The sequence below is a fragment of the Perca flavescens genome, chromosome 2, assembly GCF_004354835.1.
Source record: "Perca flavescens isolate YP-PL-M2 chromosome 2, PFLA_1.0, whole genome shotgun sequence".
Taxonomy (NCBI): domain Eukaryota; kingdom Metazoa; phylum Chordata; class Actinopteri; order Perciformes; family Percidae; genus Perca; species Perca flavescens.
This window is the reverse complement of record NC_041332.1, coordinates 37762719-37788193: the sequence shown is the minus strand read 5'-3', so window position 1 is coordinate 37788193 and position 25475 is coordinate 37762719. Positions and strand designations below refer to the sequence as shown.

At 40.3% G+C, this 25475-nt stretch overlaps 1 protein-coding gene across 4 annotated transcripts in view; it reads left to right on the top strand.

The window, feature by feature from the left end:
- chrnb5a (cholinergic receptor, nicotinic, beta 5a) overlaps window positions 1-24535 on the top strand; it is a 33600-nt gene extending 9065 nt beyond the window's left edge. Inside the window, exons 2-10 of one of the 4 annotated variants that reach the window (XM_028598388.1) lie at window positions 8627-8730; window positions 10637-10751; window positions 15111-15256; window positions 16962-17006; window positions 17121-17230; window positions 18299-18825; window positions 20562-21052; window positions 22554-22699; window positions 23507-24535. In XM_028598388.1, coding sequence (XP_028454189.1) covers window positions 8719-8730; window positions 10637-10751; window positions 15111-15256; window positions 16962-17006; window positions 17121-17230; window positions 18299-18825; window positions 20562-21052; window positions 22554-22699; window positions 23507-23522 — 1608 coding nt within the window. In that variant the 5' untranslated portion in view covers window positions 8627-8718 and the 3' untranslated portion in view covers window positions 23523-24535. Of the gene's footprint in view, window positions 1-8626; window positions 8731-9387; window positions 9855-9960; window positions 10452-10636; window positions 10752-15110; window positions 15257-16961; window positions 17007-17120; window positions 17231-18298; window positions 18826-20561; window positions 21053-22553; window positions 22700-23506 lie in introns of those variants that run through there. The other 3 variants (XM_028598395.1, XM_028598389.1, XM_028598386.1) reach the window with 3 other exon arrangements.
- The last annotated feature ends 940 nt before the right edge of the window (window positions 24536-25475 follow it).

The following is a 25475-nucleotide window of genomic DNA, read 5'->3' as shown; positions in this document are numbered from 1 at the left end:
ACCAACCGTTTCTTTTGTAACTGTGGTCCCAGCTGCCTTCAGTTGATTCATCAGTTCCCCCCTTGTGGTTTTGGGATGATTCCTCACCGTTCGTATGATCAGGGACACCCCACGAGGCAAGATCTTGTGTGGAGGCCCAGACCGAGGGAGGTTGGCGGTGGTGTGGTGCTTCTTCCATTTCCTGATAACTGCACCGACAGTTGATCTTTTCTCTCAAGTTGCTTTCCGATTCTCTTGTAGCCCATCCCAGCCTTGTGCAGATCAACAATCTTGTCCCTGATGTCCGTAGAAAAGCTCTTTGGTCTTGCCCATGGTAGTGATGTTGGATGCTGGTTGTTTGGGTGTTCACAGGTGTCTTTTATACAGGTAACGAGGTGAGGCAGGTATATTTGATGTAGATAATTGGTTCGGATTGGGGCTGTGTCTTAAAGAAAGACTAACTGGCTTGTAGGAGCCAGAATACTTGCTGTTTGTCCAGGGGGTCAAATACTTGTTTTTCCTCATCAGATGGTTATCAATTTTAATAAATTCATATGATGTGATTTTCTGGAATTTTCTTTGGGATTCTGTCTTTCACTGTTAGAATGTACATATGATTAAAATTGTAGATTTTTGCATTCTTTGTAAGTGGGCAAACCTGCAAAATCAGCAAGGGGTCAAATACTTATTTCCCCCACTGTATCAAACCACCCGCTTTGATTCCAGCATCCTCAGGAAACGTATTTATGAGGCCTGGAGAGAAATTGGCCTGTTGAAGAGGGGAGGCCAGGAGGTCTTGGCCAACCTCTCAGCAGTCATGCTTGGAATACTAGTAATATTCCATAGCAATGCTGACTGTGAGAGGGTTTTCAGTCTTGTTACCAAGAACAAGACCCAATACAGAGCAAGCCTGAGCACTGATATGATCAGTGCTTTGGTTATGAAAAAGGTGAGCATGGCTGCCAAGGGGACTGTCTGCCACATGGAGGGCTTCAGCGACAGGCTTCTGAGGAAGGCCAAGGCAGCTACCTATGAGGCAACACAGTCTAGAGCAGCTGCCACTGCCACAAGTGATACAACTCAACAGTAAAATGTTTATTTAGAAATTACATGACACAGCTTCAGTGATTTTATCTTTCAATAGTTTGCCAGTTGTCAATGTTCAAAAGGACATATTTTCTTCTGTGAGTTTAAGTTATTTATATTATGTTAAAGGTCTATTAAGGTCTATGAAGGTCTCTGATAAGGGTCATAAACCTTTAAACCCTTCCCCTTTGTCAGATGTCCAAGTTGAAGTGAATGTTCTTTGATGTGAAAATACATCTTTTCATTAAAAATGTTCTTGCTTCCCTCATAGTGAATTTATATGTTGAATAACTGAATATGGTGGTGAGTGGGGATATAACTGTATGTCCTATGACCAGGTGAAGTGATTGGTAAGCATGTGAACTAAATGATACACTATACTGATGCCCAACCAGCCAAAATGACGTCAAAGACAGCGGTAATGGCACATTTTTTCCGCATGCGTGCCGCCGTGTTCATGAAACAGAACTTTGACAATAAATCCGCAAGTTTCTACTCAAAAAAGTTTTTGTGGTTGGCAGGTCTGCACTTGAAAAATAAGCGTTGTGCATGCACATGTTTTTGGCATTGCTCAAGCCGCGCCTGAGATGTGCATGTCACGCAAGCAGTGCAAGCTCTAACCTGTTAACATGGGAGCCAAAATAAAAACGGACACTCCACGTAGCTGACACGCTCACACCACGCAGCCAGTGTGAAGGAGCCCTTAGATTTCAACTTTACGCCTGCTACTGACTAGGTGTAAGAATTACGCCCGGTCTTAGCGAGAAGAGGGCTTAAAGCATAACTCGCCAAAATGCAACCTAGGGTCTTTTTGTGAATGTACCCGTGTCAAACTTTCGTTTAAAAACATAATTAGGACGGAAACGCCACTTTTAAGATTCACCGTCGTTTTTTGGTCAAATGGTCTTTTATGTTAGCCTCAAAATAGCTATTTTTAAAACACTAAGAAGGCTCGACACAACATGAAACTTTACTTGAAGTATCACCAGGGGCTCTACACCTTAACGAAAGCATTGAGAACATTGTTTTTTGTACCCAGAGTTTACTAAAAAGAAAGGTAGTTCTTGTTGTTTCCGGCCGCAGCCATTTTATCAGTCAAAAACAATCGATTTCCAAATGCAACGTAACAGGGAGGAGAGTAAAGATGGAAAGCTCCTAAAGTTTAGTTCCATATAAATGCACGGATTATTTCTTGCTTTGTCGTTATTGAAAAACAATATTGACCTCGAAGTTGAAAAAGGAGCCTCATATGGAGTCTGTTCATTCGCATTCGGATATCGACTCGTTTTGACTGCCAAGGTGGTAGCGGCTGGAAACAACAAGAGCTACGGTGAGTTGTTCAAAACCTTTCTTTTTAGTAAACTCTATACAAACAATGTTGTCAATGCTTTTGTTAAGGTGTAGAGCCCCTGGTGATACTTCGAGCAAAGTTTCATGTTGTGTCGAGCCTTCTTAGTGTTTTAAAAATAGCTATTTTGAGGCTAACATAAAAGTGCCCCTAGCACTCCCATTCAAAAGGCCATTTGACTGAAAAACAAAAATACAGTAAATCTTAAAAGTGGCAATTCTTTTAAACGAAAGTTTGACTCAGGTACATTCACAAAAAGATCCTAGGTTGCATTTTGGCAAGAGTTACGCCTTAAGCCAAGATGGTGCAACTAGCATAACTATTAGGTCGGACTTAGAATGCTGAGTTAAGACCTACCTAGCTTAAGACCAGGCGTAAGCCCTGTTGGTGCAACCGGCTCTAGTGGTTCTCAACCTTTTAGAGTCGCGACCCCCAGAATACTGAAGTTGTTGTTCGCGACCCCCTTACCCTCCTTTACAACGAAAGAAAGAGAGCCGCAAACTGGTGTAAACAGCTGTTTCTACATGCCTCCCCTTGCTGATTTTGAGTGATTTTTCCAAATGCTCTGATTGATACATGTAAACAAATAATGGTTCGCTTTAATCACAGTTTAGTTTTAGCAGCTAGCACCTAGCCGTTGTCCAATGCGCTCCAGGCTCTGTGGATGTTTGTGACTTTTTCTCTTCCCCTGACTCCTTTCTGTGTTTCAGGACCTCCTCATTTACAAATGAAGCTCTGAATATAATACATTAAGTGTACCAAACTCACACAGTAATGCAAAAGCAACATTCCCCAGTCTAGAATGTTATTTGTTTTCTCCCCAGTCATCTGGCGACCCACAGAAATGATCTTGTGACCTCCAGATTGAGAACCACTGCTTTTGCCTATAAATACTGTGAAAGTATCGAAACCCTAAATTCACAAAGAAACGAGCCGTCTGGACTCCCATAAGGGTGTGATGTCACTATATGCTATATAAAGCTATATAAATGCTATAAAGTGCTGCTCCAGTGCCGTTACAGTCATTCCCCGGCTAATATGACATGTGCATGATGTGGAAGACCCAAGAGAGGGTAAATACAGGTATATTCAGACAGAGTATGAGAGAAATAATGTTTTTTGAACATTAAAGGATGTAAACATGTTCAAGATTCAATAGTTTATTTCCATGTCCTACAAGTTCTAGTAGAAACCCAAAATACAAGTACACACTTAAAAATGATGGGTTAAAAATATCCCAACTTGGGTTGTTTTATAACCCAACCGCTGGATCACTATTGCACCGGACCAACAGTAGTTAATTTGACCCAGCAAGATGGGTTGGTCATTTTTAACCCAACAGATGAGTTAAATATTCTACCCAAATGCTGGGTCAAATTAATTATAATTCTGGATTGATTCAACTACATACATTTGTTATATAGTGTACCCAAATGCTGGGTCAAATTAATTACAATTCTGGGTTGATTCAACTACATATTTCTTATATAGTGTACCCAAATGCTGGGCAAAATTAACCCATATGCCAGATTAATTCTAACACATTACAGTACAATTTAAGAAAATAAATTGCAATAAAACTGTTAAACTACAAACCTAGAACAGAATACATGCTAGATGTATGCATATATTATTTAATAAACACTTAAACAATACAAAAACAAAACAACATAATGGAATCTTTGAAAAAAATTTATTATATCAACAATATAGTGGAACTGGTGCAGTTCATATCACTCAGGTAGGAAATAATTCAGAGCAAAACAACAATTACGAATGAACTGGCTGAACATTCAACAGGTCTATAGTGAACAAATTCAAATTCCTATTAAAAAGCTGCTATTAAGAGCCATTAGCTCTACTTGCAAGCAAGTATTCTACTTTGAATGAACTTTACCATTTTAGACTCCCCTCCTGGCATTTCACGTGACCAAGTTTCAAACAACTTTGATGCAGCATCCCCTTGCAGGACAAGCCTGTGCAATCTATAAAATGGAAAACACATTTTTAAAACCAATTCAATGTGGCACACTAATAAAACATTATAAACAATGCATCCTTATATGTAAGATCATATTTCCCTATACCTACCATGCCTTTGGTCATTAGGAGAGGGAACTCTTCGAGGATCTGATCAATGGTCCAATTGTTGTCCCTAATACACTTGGCCCTGTAGACTGCTGTGTTCGGCATGTAGTTCTCTATCTGGCTGAGGGGCTGAGAATTATTTCCCAACCATTCTTTAAGCTGTGACCCACGTTCGTCTGATATGGTACATTCTGTAAAAAAGAACAAGAAAGTTGTCATTCACTGAAATATGGATGTTTTGCTTCATCAAATCATTTTTCAGTTTAATAATTACCTGGTATGAGAGCCCTTGCTAGAGCGCCATCATCTGGCGTTTGTGGTGGTGTCTGTGCCGTGCTCTGCAACCTGCTGGTTGATCTAAGCCGCTTCCTGACGTTCCGCGGCCTTTCCTCCAGGAATCCAGTGGCTGGCTCTATTCATCTATTGGAGTCACTTTGACATATTACATGGAAGCTATTGAAAAAAAGAGGAAATTATATTTCATAAGAATTCATGTCTGAAAAGGGCTTTAGTAGCAATTCAGACTTGATGTGCTGTGGATGGGAAAAAATATTTCTTACCTTTTAAATCTTTTGACAAGGTCTGGCACTCTGTCAAAGTGTTAATGACAAAGCTATCCATTGATCTGAAACAAACATAAAAAGAGCTTAAGCAAAGATACAATTGCTATTGTATTAACTATTCAGATATCACCATGTAAAAGCAATGCAGACCAAAAGCAGAATGTAATCCAATGTAAAGATAACAGCCATTTTATTTAGCATCACAATCCTCCCTCTCTATCTATACAATTCATATGACAAATTGCATGCATGTGAATTGTTTTTACCTTTTTACAAGAATATTTGTGGCTGCTCAAAGCATAGCCTTCAGGGCACGAGTGTCAGTACAACAGTACAGCAGTGGTTCCCAAACTTTTTATTATATATTTCTTAACCCTTAACTCAAGTGGCCCTTGTCGTTTGCCAGGCCACCATTTTAAAAAAGCATTTGTTCTTATCTATTGTGGGTCACCACATTACTTAAATAAATGCACATAAATGCATTTAGTCAGACATATCAGGTTATCTCACTGTTTTTACATACTTTAATCAGTCATACACTGTTATGCCTTCACATTTCACATTAAAAGATTCAGGAAAAACAAGCGCGTTCATTTATAGCCAGTTAAAATAATATAGCTAGCAAAGCAACTAACTGACAGCCTGTTGGCTAGTAAACTATCTAGCTAGCTAGCTAGCTAGATAGTTTTAGCCAGCTAGCTAGATAGTTTGTTAACTGGCGAATCACCTGGCTAGCTTGAAACTAGCTGGCAAATTAGCCTGGTGAACTGAATAAACATGACCATATGCCCATGGGCATTATGAACTTGTTTCATTAATTCATTAATATAATTCAGACCAAACGGATAAGCTGTAGGCTATCCATGCTTCCATGATAACGGCTAAATGGCTAACGTTAGCTAGCTACGTTGTTAGCCAAACTAACCAACTAGCCTCACAATATAAAGATAGTACTTTAATAGGTAACGCAACACAGACAATGTGAATTAGACATGTAGCTAGTGTACACAAACCTTTTATTATTTATTTGCCTCGTTGGATGACCAGACTGGTTCTTTGCTTTGACAAGTGCTCGGTGTGTGGACTCTGGTGATGATCTGATGACGTTCGAAGCACAAACAACCCAAGTGCTGGGTCAACCGATGTATGTTGGGTTGATGGATTTTGACTCAACGCATGAGTTGCACAAAATAACCCAACTTCTATATAAATAACCCATAATGGGTAAAACATTTCATAACCCAGCAGTTGGGTAGATGAAATAACCCAGCATTTTTTAGGGTGTATGATCCTGAAAATGAGCATCATATGTGACCTTTAAATCAGTTCAAACACCATGGATGTGAATAATTAGAAATACTGGAAATTGGAAATACATAAAAAAATTTTGAATGTAGGTTTGGCAAAACACCACTGATTTTTTTTCTCTCACACTCAACACTTGCAACTGAACATTTCAAACTATGCCATACAAATAATACCCAGATTATCAGGTTTTGTCAGAAGATGCAGGGTCTAGTAAGTGGTGCCCTTGGGTCTGATGTTTTGTGTTTGATCTGTACGACTACACTTATCAGGTATGAGCAGGGGAGCAGAAAATTTCCGCAGGCTTCTTTCCTAGACTCTATCTCCTTCTCACTCAATGTTACCCTATCACATCCCACACCTGAGCCAATGACACTCAAATCTCAGACCCTCAGGCTGAGTTGTACATATCTAGTACGCACTGATTCACTCTAGAGAAGATGGAGTGACTTGTTTCCCGGGGAACAGCCTGCCCTGCACACAACCTTTACATTATGAACTCATAGTGACTTCTTTTCAGTATCTTTGAAAAACCATCATCCAGTGCCTAGCTTTTGCTTCTGGTCTGCACTAAAAACATTCCCTTAATATAATTATGACTCTTGGTACAGGCTTGTTTCATGCTTTGATGCACAACTTGGTTGTTTCCTGCCTTCTTGCTGTCTGCTTTATTTCTATCCCCATGCTCCTATTATTGGGCCACATATTTATCTGCTACTCTGCTGCCCACCCCCTGCCTGCCACATCTTATTTGAAGCTCATTCTTCCTGCAAGACGACTTAAGAACTTTATAAGGCCCTCCACCAAAAAGGTCAGTTTACTTGGACCTAAGGAGAAAATAACCCTCATGATGATATATGTATCCCATTTGGGATTAAAATGCACCTGGATACATTATCTGAATCTGAAAAAAGAACGCAATCTAACTCATTTGCATATTAAGGTTTGATTCATTTAACACAAGGTGTAAATGCAAAGATCCATGGATCGGATGTCATCATCAAGATAATGTATCCAGATACAGAGGAGATGTTAATACCAGGTACCGTAGTGATGCTTTCATGGTTTATCTCAGTTTGGGCTTAGAGGTTACAAATGTATAACCTGCGTTACAAACTGAGGGTGTAGCATTTGCTGTATCGGGCAGGCAGTGTCTCTGTGTGTGTGTGTGTGTGTGTGTGTTGGGGGGGGGGGAGTGCTCTAATGAACTATGCTATTGAGTTGCATTATGGGAAATATGGGATGAATGTTTATGGCCTAAAAGTCAGGATATCTTGGCCTATGGGGCTTTAATTTTGAGCATTATAAACTACTACTATATTACTATTTTCTGACAGAATAACCATCCTCCACTGGAGCTGTTCTTTGGCTAACATTAGCTAACTCATTTATGAATGGGAAGGGACTGGAGGTTGTTTGCCGCAGGCACAGCAATCTTTCCAACATGCACACTCAGCAGACCTTATCTGGATAAATAAAGATTAAAAACCAACAAGAGTAGAGCTCTAACAGAGTAACTCCTCCACTGTGTGTTACGTTGATATATTGGCCCTACCAAACACAGTGTGTCCAGACTGTGTGTGTGTGTGTGTGTCAGGTATCATCTTGGCGCTGTTGTTTAGCAACCTAAAGCCGCCTGTGTGAGAGAGAAAAGGTAGGGATGGAGCAGAAGAGTTAGAGCGGGAGGGGTGTTGTCAATTGCCGTAAACTGTGGCGCGCTCGTGCCAGTTAACTTGACTGAAGCAGACACACACTTCCATTATGGCGGATTGAAATGTTCACTGGGCCGTGTAAAGGAGTAATGTGTTAGTTATATGGCCTGGACTGTGAGGGATTTATTCACATGCTAAACCCATCAATAATGGCACACAAGTAAATCTCTCGTCAGTCTTTGTCTGAGTTCATTAGTTCTGTTTTAGGAGATTTTGTGAGTGGAAAGGCATTAGGAGATTGTGTGTGTGTGTGTGTGGGATTTAGATTAAATCATGAAAGTGTGTTTTAATCTTTCCTTTTGGTTTTCTTATTTGTTTTGTTTTTCATATCCTGCTTGTGGAGGTGTCTCAAAAAATCCAGGTTTTCAACCAATCTCCCTGGCCAAGAGGAATCAATTCTTGCAACTGTCAGCTACTGAATATTCAATGGGTTATTCATAAGCGACACGCAGAAATAGCAACAAAAAAAAGGGTGGCCTGTTCATGTCCTCTTCTCTTTATTGCTTTCACACCCAAGCCTTTCTCTCTTTTCACTGTGACTTCAGAAGCAGAGTGGCCTGCGACATGACTCTCCTCTTAGTGTGATGGGAAATCGTAGCCATGTGCACTCGGTCCAGCTGTTAAAAACACTCTTGGAATGAGTATAAAGGCAAGCCCACACACACTATATGCAATATAACTAAGTACTCTGTATAGCGGCTCTAAGGCAGATGATGTAGGATAGTAAGATGAGCAGGATACATTATAGCTCCACTATAGAGGTGTCTTTTAACAGAGCCCACATACGCTACGTTTCAAAATAAATCATCTTTCAATTAAAGAAGTCAACATAAATTGTTGTTCTTCAGACATTAGAGATACAGAAAGCCTGCTGATGGTGAATTAATTAAGAAATCTGTGGTGACTGCAATTCCCACTTCTCACATTCTTTTGTGATTTTAAAGCCCCCCCCCCTCTGCTCAAAAATGTGTTTTGCATATTGTAACTTTACTCTGATTTTTGACTTTGACACTAGAAGGCTTTCGCATTCACCTGCAGTTTTGAAATATATATTATATTTGCGTATTCTTAGACCCCGATTTCCAGTATCAGAGAATGAGTAGGCTACATATAATTTGAAGAAATTGTAAGTGTAATTCCTTTAAAAAAAAAAAAAAAAAAAAATGTGTGAAAAAATATAAAACAAATAGTTATTAAAAGTTAGCTATCTCTAAAAATAAAGATTCTTATTTTGCAGGCAGTGTGGAGCAGTATATATAACATTTGTGTATATTTGTATATTTACATGTTTATATTTGTTTTTATTCCATTTTAAGTGTGTTATTTCACTGAACAATAGAAGGAAATCCTCTTCCCTATCCTCCACTCCCTCCCCTATCTCATCATGACAACATCTGCTCACAGCTGGCACTCTATCGGCGTCTGCTTATTATTATTTCAAAGCATATCCCAGTGACCAAACTGCTAATATTTACATTAAGGTCCAAGTAAGCTACAATTCAAACTTAGCTCACTTTGCGTAATCGTGCGCCTATACAGGCATCATTACAGAATATGCTACAAACACATTCTATATCAGATGGGTGTATATTTCCGGTTACACCCCTCGTATGGTGTGGTGCCGTGTGGATTTCCCTCGCTCTCTGCAGTGTTGTTCAAGTTTGGGATCACTCCGTGCCATCCATGTAGCCTAAAGTAGGCTATCAAAGCACCACTAGCAGAACAGAGGCCATCCAGACAGACTGGCAGCTGAACAGCAGTTCAGAGCGTGACGTGAGTCTTTTTCCACTCCGGTCCGAAGCCCAAGGAGCACTCGCTTTACACACCTCCCCGCCCCCCCTATCCCCCCCTCCTCCCTTCTTCCGCTTCTCCTCTTGAGGAAAACACGGACGCTCATGGAAAATCCCTCCCTGTCCTCTTTATGGACTTTAAACGAAGTTACCCTGAGGTAACACATGTAGCCGACAACAAGCGTCTTATCTGCCCGAGTGCACTTTCTGCGCCGATTTCTTAACGCACTAGAACTTGCCTGCGCTCCATCAGAGGAGAGCGACGCGGGTGGGCGCTGCTGGTGGGTTCTATCCACAGAAGAAGAAGAAGTTAAATGAAGATTTTTATTTTGGACCACAACAACAACAACAACACTCATTTGGACGGTTTGATTCGGATCGCGAGTGGTCTAAATGTCCCCGTGCTGAGGCAGCGGCGCGCAATGGGCAGCCCAGCTCATCTAATAGTAGTCGGCTATAAAATAAAAGACCAACGATGTTCTAAAAATGACCTGTTTATTATATTAGAGAAGTTTCTTCTTTAATATATATATTTTTTGCGCTGCTGAAAATTCCAGAAATAAACGACCAACCGGAGCAGGTGTGTGTGTGTGTGTGTGTGTGTGTGTGTCTGTGTGTGTGTGTGTGTGTGTGTGTGTGTGTGTGTGTGTGTGTGTGTGTGTCAACCAGCGCAGAGAAGAGAAGAAGGGAGTTGTAAAGAAAGAAGACTTGCTGCATCACGGCGGAATATTTAAACACTGTGTATTTCCGCTGTTCACATTCAAGGGACTTCTTTTTTTTGGAGGACAAGAAAGACAAGAAAGTAGCAAGTGTGTCCAGGGAAGCGGAAAGGAGATGACTATCAACACTGTTCTCCTGCTCTTCATTCTCTCTCTCACAAGTGAGTTCTTTCATATTCTTTAAATCGACCCAAGTATGGATGTGTATTTCACTGAGATGACGATGATTGTCATTGTTGACAATAATCATAAGTGAAGACGCTGTCCACGGTGCTGAAGCACGCATCACATCACTTTGCTATTTTGAAAACACGAAGACAAAAACTAATAGTCACTCTCTCTCTCTCTCTCTCTCTCTCTCTCTCTCTCTCTCTCTCTATCTCTTTCTTTCTCACACACACACACACACAGAGGGAGAGAACACCTTGAGTTAATTAGGTCTGAGTAAACTGCAGAAGAGAGATAACTCACCACAAAAATGAATGGATGCAGTGTCCGGTAGATAATCGTGCACAGGTCACATTAAGGGTGGCACTAATTTGATATTGACCGTTTTAATTAAATCTTGAGCTAAATCACAAATTGCTTCTTTGCTGTCAGTGTTCAGTAAATCTTACTGTGAGAAATCTTCCAAGAAGACAGACTGAACAAACTGCTGCGTTTTTTTTTTGGCATGCTACATCCCTATACATCAGCCATTGGATTTGTATGTACTTAAATTACCCAAAGTAAACAGGCAACGGTTCAAAGTAGCCTACTGCATGTTTCAAAATGTTGCAGTAGCCTGCTTGTAGTATTCCTTTATATTCTCTAACAACCAGGAAGATAATCTGAACAAATCATAACAGAATCGGGTCATTTGATTCCATCAGTGTAGCTTGGGGCCACTCTTAGAATTCTTTGACTATAGTTTGTAAAAAAAAAGGCAATAAAATTGTCTTCTTTTTTTACATTTAATTATTTATGTTACCATTTCTATCTCTCTATAGTTAAATGCTACTCAAACCCTTCTTTACATGACAGGAATGTCAATGTGGTGGTAAACCACCAACTCACTTTCTTTTATTGAAATTACATTTCCTTTACATGATTTCTTAACAGTAACTGCCCAATTTCAAAAACATTAATTTCAAAAGGTAGTTTGGGTGTATTTGTAGAGTGTAAACAAGTCCTCAGGCTAGAATATGAAGGACATGACCTCACTGTTCTTAATAATAGCTACGGCCCTAAGTGTAGCTTATGTAGCTATTCTCTGTGCGTTATGTTTTGTCATCGTATTGTTTCTGTAAATAGCAAAACAACATTGGCAGGTTCCAATGTGTGCGTGTTGTTTAGTTCATGTTGCCTTAAAAAAAACATTGTGGAAAGGATCTTACACAACCTGTCTTACCTAATTGTGTTCTGTAACATCTGATTTACATTGTTAGTGTAGAGCTTGATGATCAGTCTGAGCCCATTATGACTTTATTTAGAAAGAGACACAAACTCAGAAGACCCCTGTGTGTCCCAAATTGGAAGGATGTGGCATGTCTTTGAATAACACTCAACCTTTGCCTCAGAGACAGGGTTTAAAAAATGATGTGTAGTGGTCATACTTTTAAAATAGTCATAAGTAAGAGCAGATGGGCACTTTGAATAATTTACAGAAGGCTATTTTATACCTACCGCCGGAGAGCTCTGTCTCCTGTCTTTTAGGAAGAACACTTCGATGTCTCCACCGCTGTCCTGAAAGAAAAGCTTCCTTTTACTAACCTGACCTTCACAACATCATCAAAAGTCCGTGTTTACCATCCATTGTTTTGATTGAGCGACACCTAGCAGCAGAAAATTACATATTGTATGTTTAATAGAGTGTTGACTTGTGTCTTTTCCCCAAAACTGTATTAGCTTGTAGGCTGGACTTATCCTTTAGTAGGGCTTTACTAAAGAAAGACCGAAAACGAAAAAATCTGAGCCATCAATGTTCATATCTGTTCTACAAAAACAACTGGACTCAGACAAAGATCTGGTATGACAGGAAACATAGTCAAGCATTAATCTGTAACATCCATCAAGGCAAAGATATCCTGAAATCTAGGTTTGAATTATTTAAATGATGTAATACACCGAGAATGCACATAGCACTTTGCGGTGTCTTCCACCATGTTGTTGTGAGTGTTTGTATTTCCATGAAGGTCTGAAGACTTGACCTGAGGGATGTACCACCAAGCGAGTTCGACAGAACCAGGCTTTCTTTGCCTTAGCTGGCTCGACAAAGCCTGAAGCCCTCATCAGACATAACGGGTACCACGAGAAGTGGTTAACAACTTGCTCTGTTAACCCAGGATTTCTTCTTCAGGATGTGTACACATTCCCATAAAAGCATCATTTGACTCTTCTACTGCACAAAATGGACCCATCCCATGCCACCTACTTCCACCCATGTAACCTAAAGCGTTACAGGTCAGAGTAACGCATATGTTAAATTTTCTAAGCACAAACGGACATTTGGAAAAACAGAAAAATGGGTTCAAATATCCAATTTTTCATTTTTTTCCACCTTGACAAATAAAAAAATTGGATCTTTAAACAGTTTTTCCAATTTTCTGTTTTTATTCAGAGGATCAGAAATTTTGAAAATTGCGTCTGGGCTCCAATAATTCATGCAATGGTATTCTTTCCCTCGTTCTGCCTAGCTACGCCCCGCCCCCCACTCGAAACCATCAGTTGCAAGCACCTCTGACCCCAAAGTCTATCAGTTTTTTTGGTCCATATGCAGTTAATGACCTGCATATTCCGCAAAGTAGAGGAAGAGAAAACCATTGCAGTATTGAATAATTGGAGCCCAGACGCAATTTAGTAATTTTTTCAATTTTTTGATCCTCTGAATAAAAAACTGAAAATTGGAAAAACTAGATAATTTAATCAAGGTGGAAAAAAATGAAAAATTTGAATCCCTTTATCTCTTTTTCCAAATGTCCGTTTGTGCTTAGAAAATTGAACTGATAAGTGTTACACTGACCGTTGCAACACCTTAAAGGTCCAGTGTGTAACGTGTTTAGTTGTTCATTATCAAAATCTGTGTTGCCCGTTCACAAACTTGTCCTTTTTCATAAACATTTACCACCACCATCAATTCCAAGTATTCCTTTTGACCTGATATTTTACATTTGCATGAACTGGGGTAGACGCTCCATATTCATGCGCCATCTACAAATACGTTAGCCGGTAAGGGACATACAGGACATACAGCTCCGCCTTTTGAGATTTCGCTGTCACATGATAAACTCACAGGTGCCGTTAATGCTGCTAATGGGTATCGTAGCTTCCTGGCCCCGGCAAGTCTGAAGAAGGAAACATGGAGGACCACACGTATTCAAAATCCAAATTTCAGGAATTTCTTCTTCTTTGCCAAGAAAAAGAAAAAGGAGATTGAAAATAGCAAGAGACCGGCTTTTTGAAGCGTGAAGGCTACCGTAGCTGTAATACCTACTTTGAACTGCGTGGCGCGAGAGAGTTAATATATATGATTTCAACTAGATGGGAGAAATTTCTACACATTGGACCTTTAATACGGGAAATACAGGCCTTTCTGTTGCATTGAGACCACTCCAGATAAAATCTGAATGTGATTAAGGGCTCTAACTATTAGCTTAACCTTCAGTTTAACTTTAACATCTCTATTGCACAAATAGACTATTCAGGTTCTTACTTTATGGCAAATGATTTATCCTACGAAGTTACAATAAACTGCAGGCTGAAGTTCTTTTCTTAACTTCGCACAGATTCCCCAGCCTCTCTTGCTTCCAAATAGCTAAACACATTGGCGCTCACAGTTACATGAAAACTTGAAACAGCAGGTCGCTGTTGTAAAAATAAAAGAACATGCATGCTCACTCAGCCTTCCCTGCGTGTAATCTTACAAAAACAGACAATTCATCGGGGCACAGAGGGGGTGAAGCATTCCAGATATTAAATGCTCTCTGTGCTGTTGTCAGTTTGTTTGACAATGTAGACATAATGACTGTGGAAGTCATGAGAGTGGGTCAAAAGCATTCCGCTTCTGACTTATTTATATGATCACTTTTACGTAACCAATAATTTAGGGCTGAGGAAACACAAAGCTTCAGGGATCCTCTCACAGGGAAGGATGCATGACTGGATTTTTGTTTGTTCTTTGGCTCTAAAACCCTGCAGTAAAGCGCAAGACTGCAAGACACACACCCATACACACGCTCACATCGCCTTAGTGCCCTTTGGTAAATTTACTTCATTTACAGCCAACTTGTTTATTGTTCATCATACATGGTTGACACTGGCTTGAAAACATACTGTGATAGAGAGGGTATCACGCATGGAACTGCAACACACACTCATAATGTGGTGACATATTCAGTGTTACGCTACCCATAGACAAATGCTTTGTTCATTTCAAGCAGAGCATGTAATGGTACATGCATGTGTACCTTGTGTACGGTTTTAAAGGTATAGCACTTTCAAAATAAAATGTTTTCCCACTCTGTGTTCTGAATGGTCTGTAGGCAGCAGGGCAGAGAATGCAGAGGAGCGGCTGGTGAACTACCTGTTGGGTCCAGAGCGCTACAACAAACTGATCCGACCAGCTGTCAATAAGAGCCAACAGGTCACCATCTCCATACAGGTGTCTCTGTCGCAGCTCATCAGTGTAGTAAGTATGCTTGTATAGAAAAACACGTTTGTACACATGCACAAATACACATTATCAGAAAAGCTTTGGGGCTCACTTTGGGGCCCCTACCCTACCTATTTGATAACGGTGACATCCTGATTGTGACAAAATGTGTTTAAGCATACAAACAAAATATATCGTCGCTGTCTGGTGAAAACCTTGTATGTCCTTGCATTTCAGGAAATGAAAAAAGGCGAACGTGAAAACATTACAGTGAGCTATTTACCTTCGCCAAAGTCAGATGTTATCGCCTCATCGCTGTTTAAATATTTGTAAAACCAACAGACAGACTTAAAGGGTGACCAATAGCATTGATTTATGAAAAAAAAATTCAAACCATACAAGGCATATATATTATTGTGAATCTGACCTGGGAACTTGGATTCATATCTTTTAAAGCTTCTAGCAATTCTTGCACATCACGGCTCATAACAAACTTGCAACATGTAGTAATATTTCATGCTTTGCGTTTTAAATGTGGGGGTCATAGCGGTCATCACGGCCTACAGACACATCACCGGTATGCTTGTTTTAAAAAGTCATGATGGGCAAGCTGCATTGTAAAGCCCCTGGAGGCCCACAGCACCCCCCCACCCCCACACAGGTATTTTCACTTATGTAGCCTGATGTTCTTCTCACGACAGTGTGGATGTGTACCAACTGTGTTTGATTGACATCTCCATTAGGGCGGGACATCCTGACCATTGGAGTTGATTTTAGTTCAAAGAGTCACGTCACATCACGTGAATCCAACCATTGCTCCTCTCGATAGGCCCTTTTCATATAGGAAAAAAAACAGGTGTTACTAATAACAACAATGCCTCATACACATACATCAGACTTTATTACTGCTTCAGTACAGTTTCCCTTAAATGAAACTCAAACAATATAGCTACATAAGTATAACAACAGCATTGAATACATATTACATTATTAAATGTGTTATAACAAAAAGGTTATGATAATGCAGGTTAGGTGAACTGGCAACTTCAAATTGCCTGTAGGTGTGAATGAGTCTGACTCTGTTTGTCTGTCTCTTTGAGTTAGCCCTGTGACCGATGTACGTCACCTCACACCCAATGCATTCTGGGATAGGCCGCAGCCCTCCTGCAACCCTGAATAGGATAAGCAACTTAGAAAATGGACGGAAGAATCATTTTGGACATTTTTTTGTTCAAAGAAAGTATATCTTATAGTGCAGTCACGTCAGCATTGGCCCCCCATTGATTTCAATGATGCGATGCTTTAGCTTCCTGTCATAGCCATATCCCATCTCAGATGCCTTGTGTGACATTTAATCCTACATATTTGCAATCTCAAATTATTCTAAATATTACAATTTATAATGTGTTATATTCTCTAACTTATGACCACACATATTTACTCTGGGTGCACGCTCTGCACTCTAAAACTTCTGCACAATAAAACACAACTCGGCTCTGTATTAAGTCTAACTTTGTGACATTTGTGAAGGTGTTGGAAGGTATGTTATTTTGCCTCAAAATGGTTATGTTATTGCATCCACTCCCTTAAGGTGTGCTTTGGCATTTTGGCTTGGACTTTTATCGTGCTAAAAGCCCTGCCGGTGGACAGCATTGTAATAATTCAACCATTTATATTGTAAAGTCAAATCTTATGGACATGATGCTCATTGTATCACAAGCTGATTGTTGTTTTCTTACAGAATGAGAGAGAACAGATAATGACGACCAACGTGTGGCTGTTTCAGGTACAATGCAATCTTTCTAACTGCCCAGTGCACATACAGTGTTCAATACACAGTACATTAGGCCTTTGTGTGTTTGTGTTTGTGTTTGTGAGTTCATAAACGCTCTCTCTGCAGGAGTGGAATGACTACAGACTGAGATGGGACCCAGAGAAGTATGAAGGCATCAAGAAGCTGCGAATACCATCCAAACACATCTGGCTTCCTGATATAGTGCTCTATAACAAGTAAGTATTTGCATGTCATTCTACCAAAAAGAAGATCCGTTTGTCTGTATTTGAGTTAGAGGATCTGGTTCTATTATGCTGTTTTTAAGTCAGTATAATGAAAAAAAATCCGGCATTAACATTAATGGATTACAGTATGGTATTAATAGAGGTACAGTATATTTTTTGTACAGTATTAAGATATTTTCCACCATTATTGTCGTTTGAAGCAGAAAATCTGCTGCTAAAATAAGCCTGTTTTTTTTCTATGGGGATTTTGTAATTATCATTTTCTGCATTCTCTCTTCCGGTTAGTAAGTGCTTAACAGTGTGCAAAATACCCGTCAATATTCAGAGGGGCTCCCATCTCCCGATTTTTGCCCCAATACCAATCTAAATTTTCTCAATGTGCAATAGGCCTATAACATTACAATATTTCATGGATGCAAGCCAAGACAATCAGTCTATAGCCTACATGACAACACACATACACACTTAACAATTTTTGATAATCCGATATGCTATAGTATTCGTAAAGGTAAGAGGTTGCATTGGCTAAAGTTGTTTGGATGCACGTTGTTTTATAACAAGGAGAGGCAAAGTTGTGCATTACAATGCAGACATGACAATAATTGGCACCAATCTGGCGCACTTACAAGAGCAATCAACTGAATAAATGCCAGGGATAGCCTATGGGAGACTGGCACGCAATCAGTGCACTTGCAAATAAGAACCTGCAGTATGACCGATTGTGTGACATTATTTAACCATCCATCTACAGCAAATATGATCAGACAGATACATCACTGAACACATACATAAAGTATATTCGCCTAACCATGCAAACAGGCCATCTCTCAAATTGAAAAAAGCAACACAATGTCTGCTTTTATTATCACTTCAGACAATCATCAGGGAGAGTTTGGGTTTGTCTGATTATTATCGTTGCAATGAAGGGGAAAAAAGGCCTACAGTGCTGCCTCAAACGTTAGCCGACTTCAAATATGTCTTATTCAAGTGTTTAATGTAATTATACTCTGTGAATCTGTACTCTCTCTAATCTTACATGTCACTCACAACCTTTTACAGTGCTGACGGCGTGTACGAGGTTTCCTTCTACTGCAACGCTGTGGTCTCCAACACAGGAGACATCTTCTGGCTTCCCCCGGCCATCTACAAGTCGGCCTGCGCCATCGAGGTGCAGAACTTCCCCTTCGACCAGCAGAACTGCACTCTCAAGTTCCGCTCCTGGACCTACGACCACACAGAAGTGGATCTGATCCTCACCAGCGACTTTGCCAGCCGCGACGACTTCACGCCGAGCGGAGAGTGGGACATTGTCTCGCTCCCGGCGCGCAAAAACGAGGACCCCAACGACATCACCTACCTGGATATCACCTATGATTTTGTGATCAAGCGGAAACCCCTGTTTTACACCATTAATCTGATCATCCCGTGCGTGCTGATCACGTCGCTGGCTATCCTGGTGTTCTACCTGCCGTCAGATTGCAGGGAGAAGATGACGCTGTGCATCTCAGTGCTGCTGGCGCTCACTGTGTTCCTGCTGCTGATATCAAAGATAGTGCCACCCACCTCTCTCGCAGTGCCTCTCATAGGTCAGTCATATTGATGTGTTATAAATAGGGATGCACCAAATCCAGATTTTTGGGGTTCGGCCGAATACCGAATCCACTGGTTAAGATTCTGCCGAATCCGAAACCGAATACCGAATTCTACTCCCAGTTTTTAGCTGTGACTGTCCTTCCTTTGCCGTACCTGACGTTGCTGCATTTTGGCTGCTGTCTGTAGATTCCTTCACGCACAACTCGTATTCTTTTGGATGTTTAATACGCAAATGTTTTAACAGCGGCCATGTTGTGTTGTATTGTTTAGGGTACTTGCCACCATGAGACAAATTGGCATTGCAAATTGAACACGTAGCTCGACTTGAATCGCCTTCTTTTGACTGAAAGTACTGCCAAACAACACTTTTTCTGCTCACCAGTTCCATTTTTTCTTTCTACTACTACTGCATTGAACGCTCCACCTACGTAAACACCTTCCCGTAATCAACAGTGTCGTCATTACGTCGACCAGCGTAGCGCGCGTAGTGCAAGCGTAGGGTTCGGTTCGGTGGAAAAAAATTCTAAGGTTCAGCAGAAACCGAACCCCGTCAAAATGCTACGCTATTTTGTGCAAACTCACATTAAAAACCTCAAGGGGCATATCCCTTGCTTTCTTCGTAGGCTTTTAATATGAAAAATGTGCAGGAATTGCTGACTATTAACTTAATAGCAACTTAATAGCAAACAACAAAAGAACAGCAAAGTAAGTCAAGTTGATTTATTTATTTTTTAAGCACATTTAAACACAGCTTATGCCAACCAAAGTTCTGTACAACATATATAATAGTATAAAAGAACATTAAAATGTAAAAATAAAGAAAGCAGAAAGATAACATAAAGAGAACATACCAACGACAACAACAGGCAGCACTTCACAAATACAGAATTATAGACATGATAGCACATTGAGGGATTAGTGGGCTAAAAGGCCAATGAATAAAAATGTATCTTTAGCCTGGATTTAAAAACAGAAACTGAGGGAGCACATCTGATATCTAGCTGGTTTCAGAGTTGTGGAGCAGCAACTGCTAAGGCTCTGTCACCTTTTGGTTTTGGTTTGATCGTGGGACACACTGGAGAGATTTGTCGTCAGATCTAAGAGACCTTGGGGCTGACTGCCGGTAAATAAGATCTGTGATATAAGACGGGGCCTGACCATTTAAAGCCTCCAAGGCGATCAGCAGGGTCTTAAATTGGATTCTAAAGTGAACACGGAGCCAATGAAGAGAGACTAGCGCTTGGGTGATGTGCTCACACTTTTTAGTGCCAGTCAACATCCTTGCAGCTGCATTTTGTACCATCTGTAGTTGAGTTAATGAAGACTGGGGAAGGCCTGAATATAGGACGTTGCAATAGTCCAGTCTGGATGTAATGAAGGCGTGAATTACTTTTGTTCATATCATGGAAGGACCGAATTGGCTTGAGTTTGGAAATGTTTTTTGACTGAATTGTTTATCAAATATGACACCAAGGTTTTTTGCATGTGACTTCACATATGGGCCTTTGGAATTGCTCAGTACATGTTGTACTGATGGAGTTAGTGATGTGAAAATGTACGTCCTGAAAAATGTGAGCCATGCGGTGCCTTTATTAGAGACTTATTTGTCCATGTTGGACATGCAGCCAGCAATTACTGTATTTGAGACTCATTATTGATTACCTAGAAACAAGTGAAAGCAGAAATATGTATTTGTTGTTGATGTCATCTTGTCTTTTCTTTCTCTAAGGTAAATACTTGATGTTCACCATGGTGCTGGTCACTTTCTCCATTGTGACCTCCGTCTGTAACCTCAATGTGCACCACCGCTCCCCATCCACCCACCACATGCCGGACTGGGTCAAACACTTCTTCTTAGTCCGCCTCCCCACCTTCCTCTTCATGAGGCGTCCAGGCTCTTTCAACACTCGTGATAAACTCCGCAGGAAGTATGCCAACCGGAGTAGCGTCGGGAAGAACAATTCCCAGAGTGGCACAGAAAAGAAGCAGTACTCCAACATCAGACTCGGTGGGATCCGAACAGATGCCGACTCCATCTACGTGAATGAGGACTTGGCGCACAAGTTCTGCTGGAAGGATGACGACATCCCGGATGGGGGTGGTGGGTTGTCAGACCTCCGGAGGTCTTTGCCTGTTCAGTGGGATGCGGATGTGGAGGAGGCAGTGGATGGAGTGAGATACATCGCCGAACACATGAAGACAGAAGATCATGATGATAGGGTGAGGACGTAAAGCCGTGGTTAAAAAAATAAATAAGTGATGAAGAGCAGGAAGAGATAGGATCAAAGGATGAAAGAAAGGGAAGACAGAATGTATTATTGGAAAGAATGGGGGAAGAAAAGACCTACAAAAGCAGATTATGGAGAGGTTATCAGGACTAGATAAGACACGGAACATGTCTTAAATCTTTTAGTATTTGCTTTTGTCCTTCTGCCAATCATCTATATTTGTTTATGAAAACCTCAGAAAACCATGCACACACTCATACGAACACAAACTGACTGACTAACCCAACTGGGGTTTTTAAACTTCTACCAAACTTACACACTTAATACATATCATAAACATATCACAAACATGTTTTGCAGCTGTAATTGCTCATGGCAAATTCTTCATCAAGCTGCCCCTCTTCCTTTTGGCTGCAGTGCTGTTAAAATTATGACCTGATATGCATCCTAAAAGCTCCATAGACACTGCAGCAGGGAATACAATACTGCATCTTAATAAGTTTGCTCATTTAGTTGGTTAAAAACATTGTCTCTGGCTGACTTTATTGTCTACAGCCGTCTTGTATTTAAACAAGAACCCAATGGTGTTAAAGGCATAGTCCGGATTCTTTGAAATGGAGTTGTATGAGGTACTTATCCAGAGTCAGTGTAATAGCTACAGTAGATGGCAGTCGGCACATTGGAGAACCAGACAGGAGTATCAACACGGAGCCACCTAAAAAAGGCTTTTTTTAGAATATTTTCACCACTTTACCTTGCCGTCAGGTCTGGATACTCCACATAGCATTCGGGGATGGGAGAAAAATGTGCTCTGGTTTAATGGCATTTCTTTAAACCAATCAGAATCGTCATGGCCGGTGCTAAACTCCACACAGAGCTGCTGCAAAATAGTCATGCGAGAGAAAACTCAGATTGGACAGATAGTCTAGCTAGCTGTCTGGATTTACCCTGCAGAGATCTGAGGAGCAGTTAACCATAGTCCTCTGAAATCCACCGAATTTAAAATTCCAACACAAAGAAAGAGGAAGGAAACTGCACGGGAGCAATCCCGGAAGTTGAATGTCAAGGATATAGACTAGTTAGTTTGTGTTATTGTGTGACTTTGGGATTTTTAAAGGTTTAGTTCGGATTCATTCTCAACCTGCTTTCAAACAGTGGGGAAATGCTACACAGTGGATGTGCTTGTCTTAAATGGGTCTTTTTATTTTACGTAACTTTTAACACCACAAACTAATGTAGTTACTTATTGATGTGCTCTGTGGCCTTGGAAGTAATTTACTACTGTTGGTGGTAAGCTGTTTACCTATTTCCAGTTGCTAAGCTACCATTGCACAGTCATTGTTAGGGGGAGGGGTCTAGCAAATGATCAATTATAAAAATAGGTGGATTATGAGTACACAAACCTTTAGAGCTCTACACGCACATACTTTATAGTGATGCTTTGATCTGTCTTAACAACCTGTAATAATCTAAAGTTGTTGGTTTTGTTCCAGATCATAGAAGACTGGAAGTACGTAGCCATGGTGATAGACCGTCTGTTCCTGTGGATCTTCATCTTGGTGTGTGTGGTGGGAACTCTGGGGCTCTTCATGCAGCCGCTGTTCCAAAGCTATAACACACCCACTGCTGATGACACAGAGTGAGTCACATACACATAAAAATAAAATCCATCACAACACATATCTTAACTTGGCAAAGACTGTCATTTAAATGTCCAAAATATAAGTGAAGCATACTGTTTTCTGTATACCCGTTGAATGACTTGACCCCATGCTTCTGCACAAAGAGGCTCAACATTTGTATTGCATTTGACATGTCAAGTCACTTTGTATTTAAGCAGTTTTACTAGTAGTATGCCTTATTTGTTTGTGACATGAAGCTGCAGCTGCTTCACAATAAAAGCCATACTGGTAAGTGGAAAGCTTTGAATGTGAAAGTGTTTCACATCTTTCTAAACTGGATCTGCACTGCATCAGTTGTATTAAAGCTTCAGAGTGGATGAGATAATGGCATGTTATCAACCTGTACAATTGCAACTGTCTGTTGTTGATGCAGATTAATGGCCACTTGGTTGAGATACATTACGGTAGACTCATAAAATATCTTGTCATTTATGATAAATGGCAGCCTAAATCAGATTAAAAAAAGAATTGATTATTGCTTTGACATTTTTGACGTTTGTTTTCTCGCTCTTTCAATTTGCTATTGATTGATTAACAATTGCAAGAATTGATGAGGACCGGAATCAATATGCAAATCAGAAGTGATAATGTCTAAACTATTGCCAATCCTATTAATAGTAGCCTTTTGTGTTCATGCTAACTACTTAAACATTTCATTTTTTTCATTTTGAAACATAAAACTAAGCATTCATGCACCAGGTGATTTTTGCAGAATACAATTTGTCTTTGTTTCTATTCACTATTTTGTGTTTTTCTTTTGCTAGGTATAGAGATTTCTAGGATGTGTGGACATGAACTTTAACTGTAGCAGCTATAACCGAAAGGCTGCACCAGGTCTGGCTCTGATCTGTCTTTGCTCGTTGGATCTGATACATATCCAGCATAACCAATGCAGCCAGCTACATTGGTTGTGTTTGCAGCAGTGGACCTCAAACAAACACAATCATACTGGGACACTTTTCTTTTTGAACTGCATGGCTTCTATTTCTGATGGACTATGCCTCCATCCAAGCTCCGCCTTTATCACAGGCATGGCAGTCTTGATATACTTTTTATAACTCAAAAAGTGTGCAACAAGAATGAGGTTGTCAAAGAGCCAAAGTAGTGCCCGTGCAGTTTCTGACACAACATACAAGACAGTTTCCCTAACCCTAAGACAGGCTATTTTACCCAGCTTTTATTTTCCAAATGTATATAACAACCACAAATGACAAAGCTGGTAAAAAATACTGGTCATCTGTTGTCTTTGTTTTATTTTGGACTGTCTGTGCTGCTGATGGAGCTCTTTACAGACTCAATGTGAAATGGAGGTGCAAAGGTTCATTACACATAACAACTCCTATAAGACCATGAGGTCTTTTTTTTCTCCTCTGCAAATAAGACAATTTTCCCAATGGACCATCATTTCTTCGTTCACAATACAAGCTTTATTGTAACATCGTGAGGACAATTTGTCCTATCCACCTTTTCTCTTCATAAAAATATGAATGCATCATCTCTCTCGCTCTGTCCTTTTCATGTTCTGCTTCAGAGCTTTGTGCCTGATTCTCCAGCCTCCACCTCCCAAGTGGTGTTGTAATTGTTAACGCATTGTCTTATTTTGAAGAATGTGTATTCTCCTCTTGCTTTCTCTTCCTGTCTTTCTCTCACTTGCTTGGTTATTCTCTTATTTTCTCCCTTTGTGTGCTATATCACATAACACTTGTAGCAGCACCGGGTTACATACAGTACTAAGCGTAAATATGACACTGACTGTATTCTATTACATGTTAAATAAAAAGCTCTGTATTTTATGTGTTTGTTCCCCAGTTTCTTTCTCACATCTTGTTTCTTTACTTAAAGGACGATACCAGTCAGGGAAAATATAGTTGATCCACTCTCTCAGTAAGAGAGAGGAGGGGAGAAGCTATTAGTGGAAGAGAAATCATTGTATTGCTTTTGTGGATGGGGATAACTGACATTGTTGAAAGACTCGGCTGAGGCCTGACAGTGTAGGATAAAAGCAGGTGTTCAGTACTCAGAAGGGGGCAGACAGGATTGGCAGAAGGTGGTATAAGTATTTTTATACTTTTCAAAAGTTGGAATAATGACACTAATGTTTCATTTGTGACTTGTTTTATCTGGATGACCTCAAATACATTTTGAACGTTTCTCACACTTGTTTTCATCATGTGTTGATCAAACAGCAACGGAAGACAAGCAGTTGTGTGTTTTGCGCGTGTGTGAGGTCTTGTGAATGTATGTTTAAGTGTTGCTCTAAAATACATATTCAGAAAGCATGCATTTGTCCTGTTTAAAATCAAAAATAATGTTCGTCTGTGTTATTAGTGAGAAAAAATTAATTCATGGACAATTCAGGGAGACATTTTGTTTTGCGAGTATATACACACACACACACACACACACATTTAAAATAAAACACCTTTAAGAGCCTCCGCTCTGGTCAGTGGATCTATCAAAAGAAAGTTGAAAAAGGCCGAATCCACGTGCAGGGTCACATTCTGTTAATGGACATTCTATTGTGTTTGTGTGTGTACAGAAAGCCTCCTTCCTCAGTCTGAAAGAAGAGGAAGTGTGCTCGACAGCACTAATGCGCCTGGGTCCCATTGGAGTCATGTGTGTGTGTCTGTGTGTTTCAGAGTGCATGTGCCCAAAGTGCGAGCTCCATCTGCCAAAGAAAAGGTAATATCAGGTGAAAATAACACCACCTTCCAACTGTCAGCAGCCTCTGAA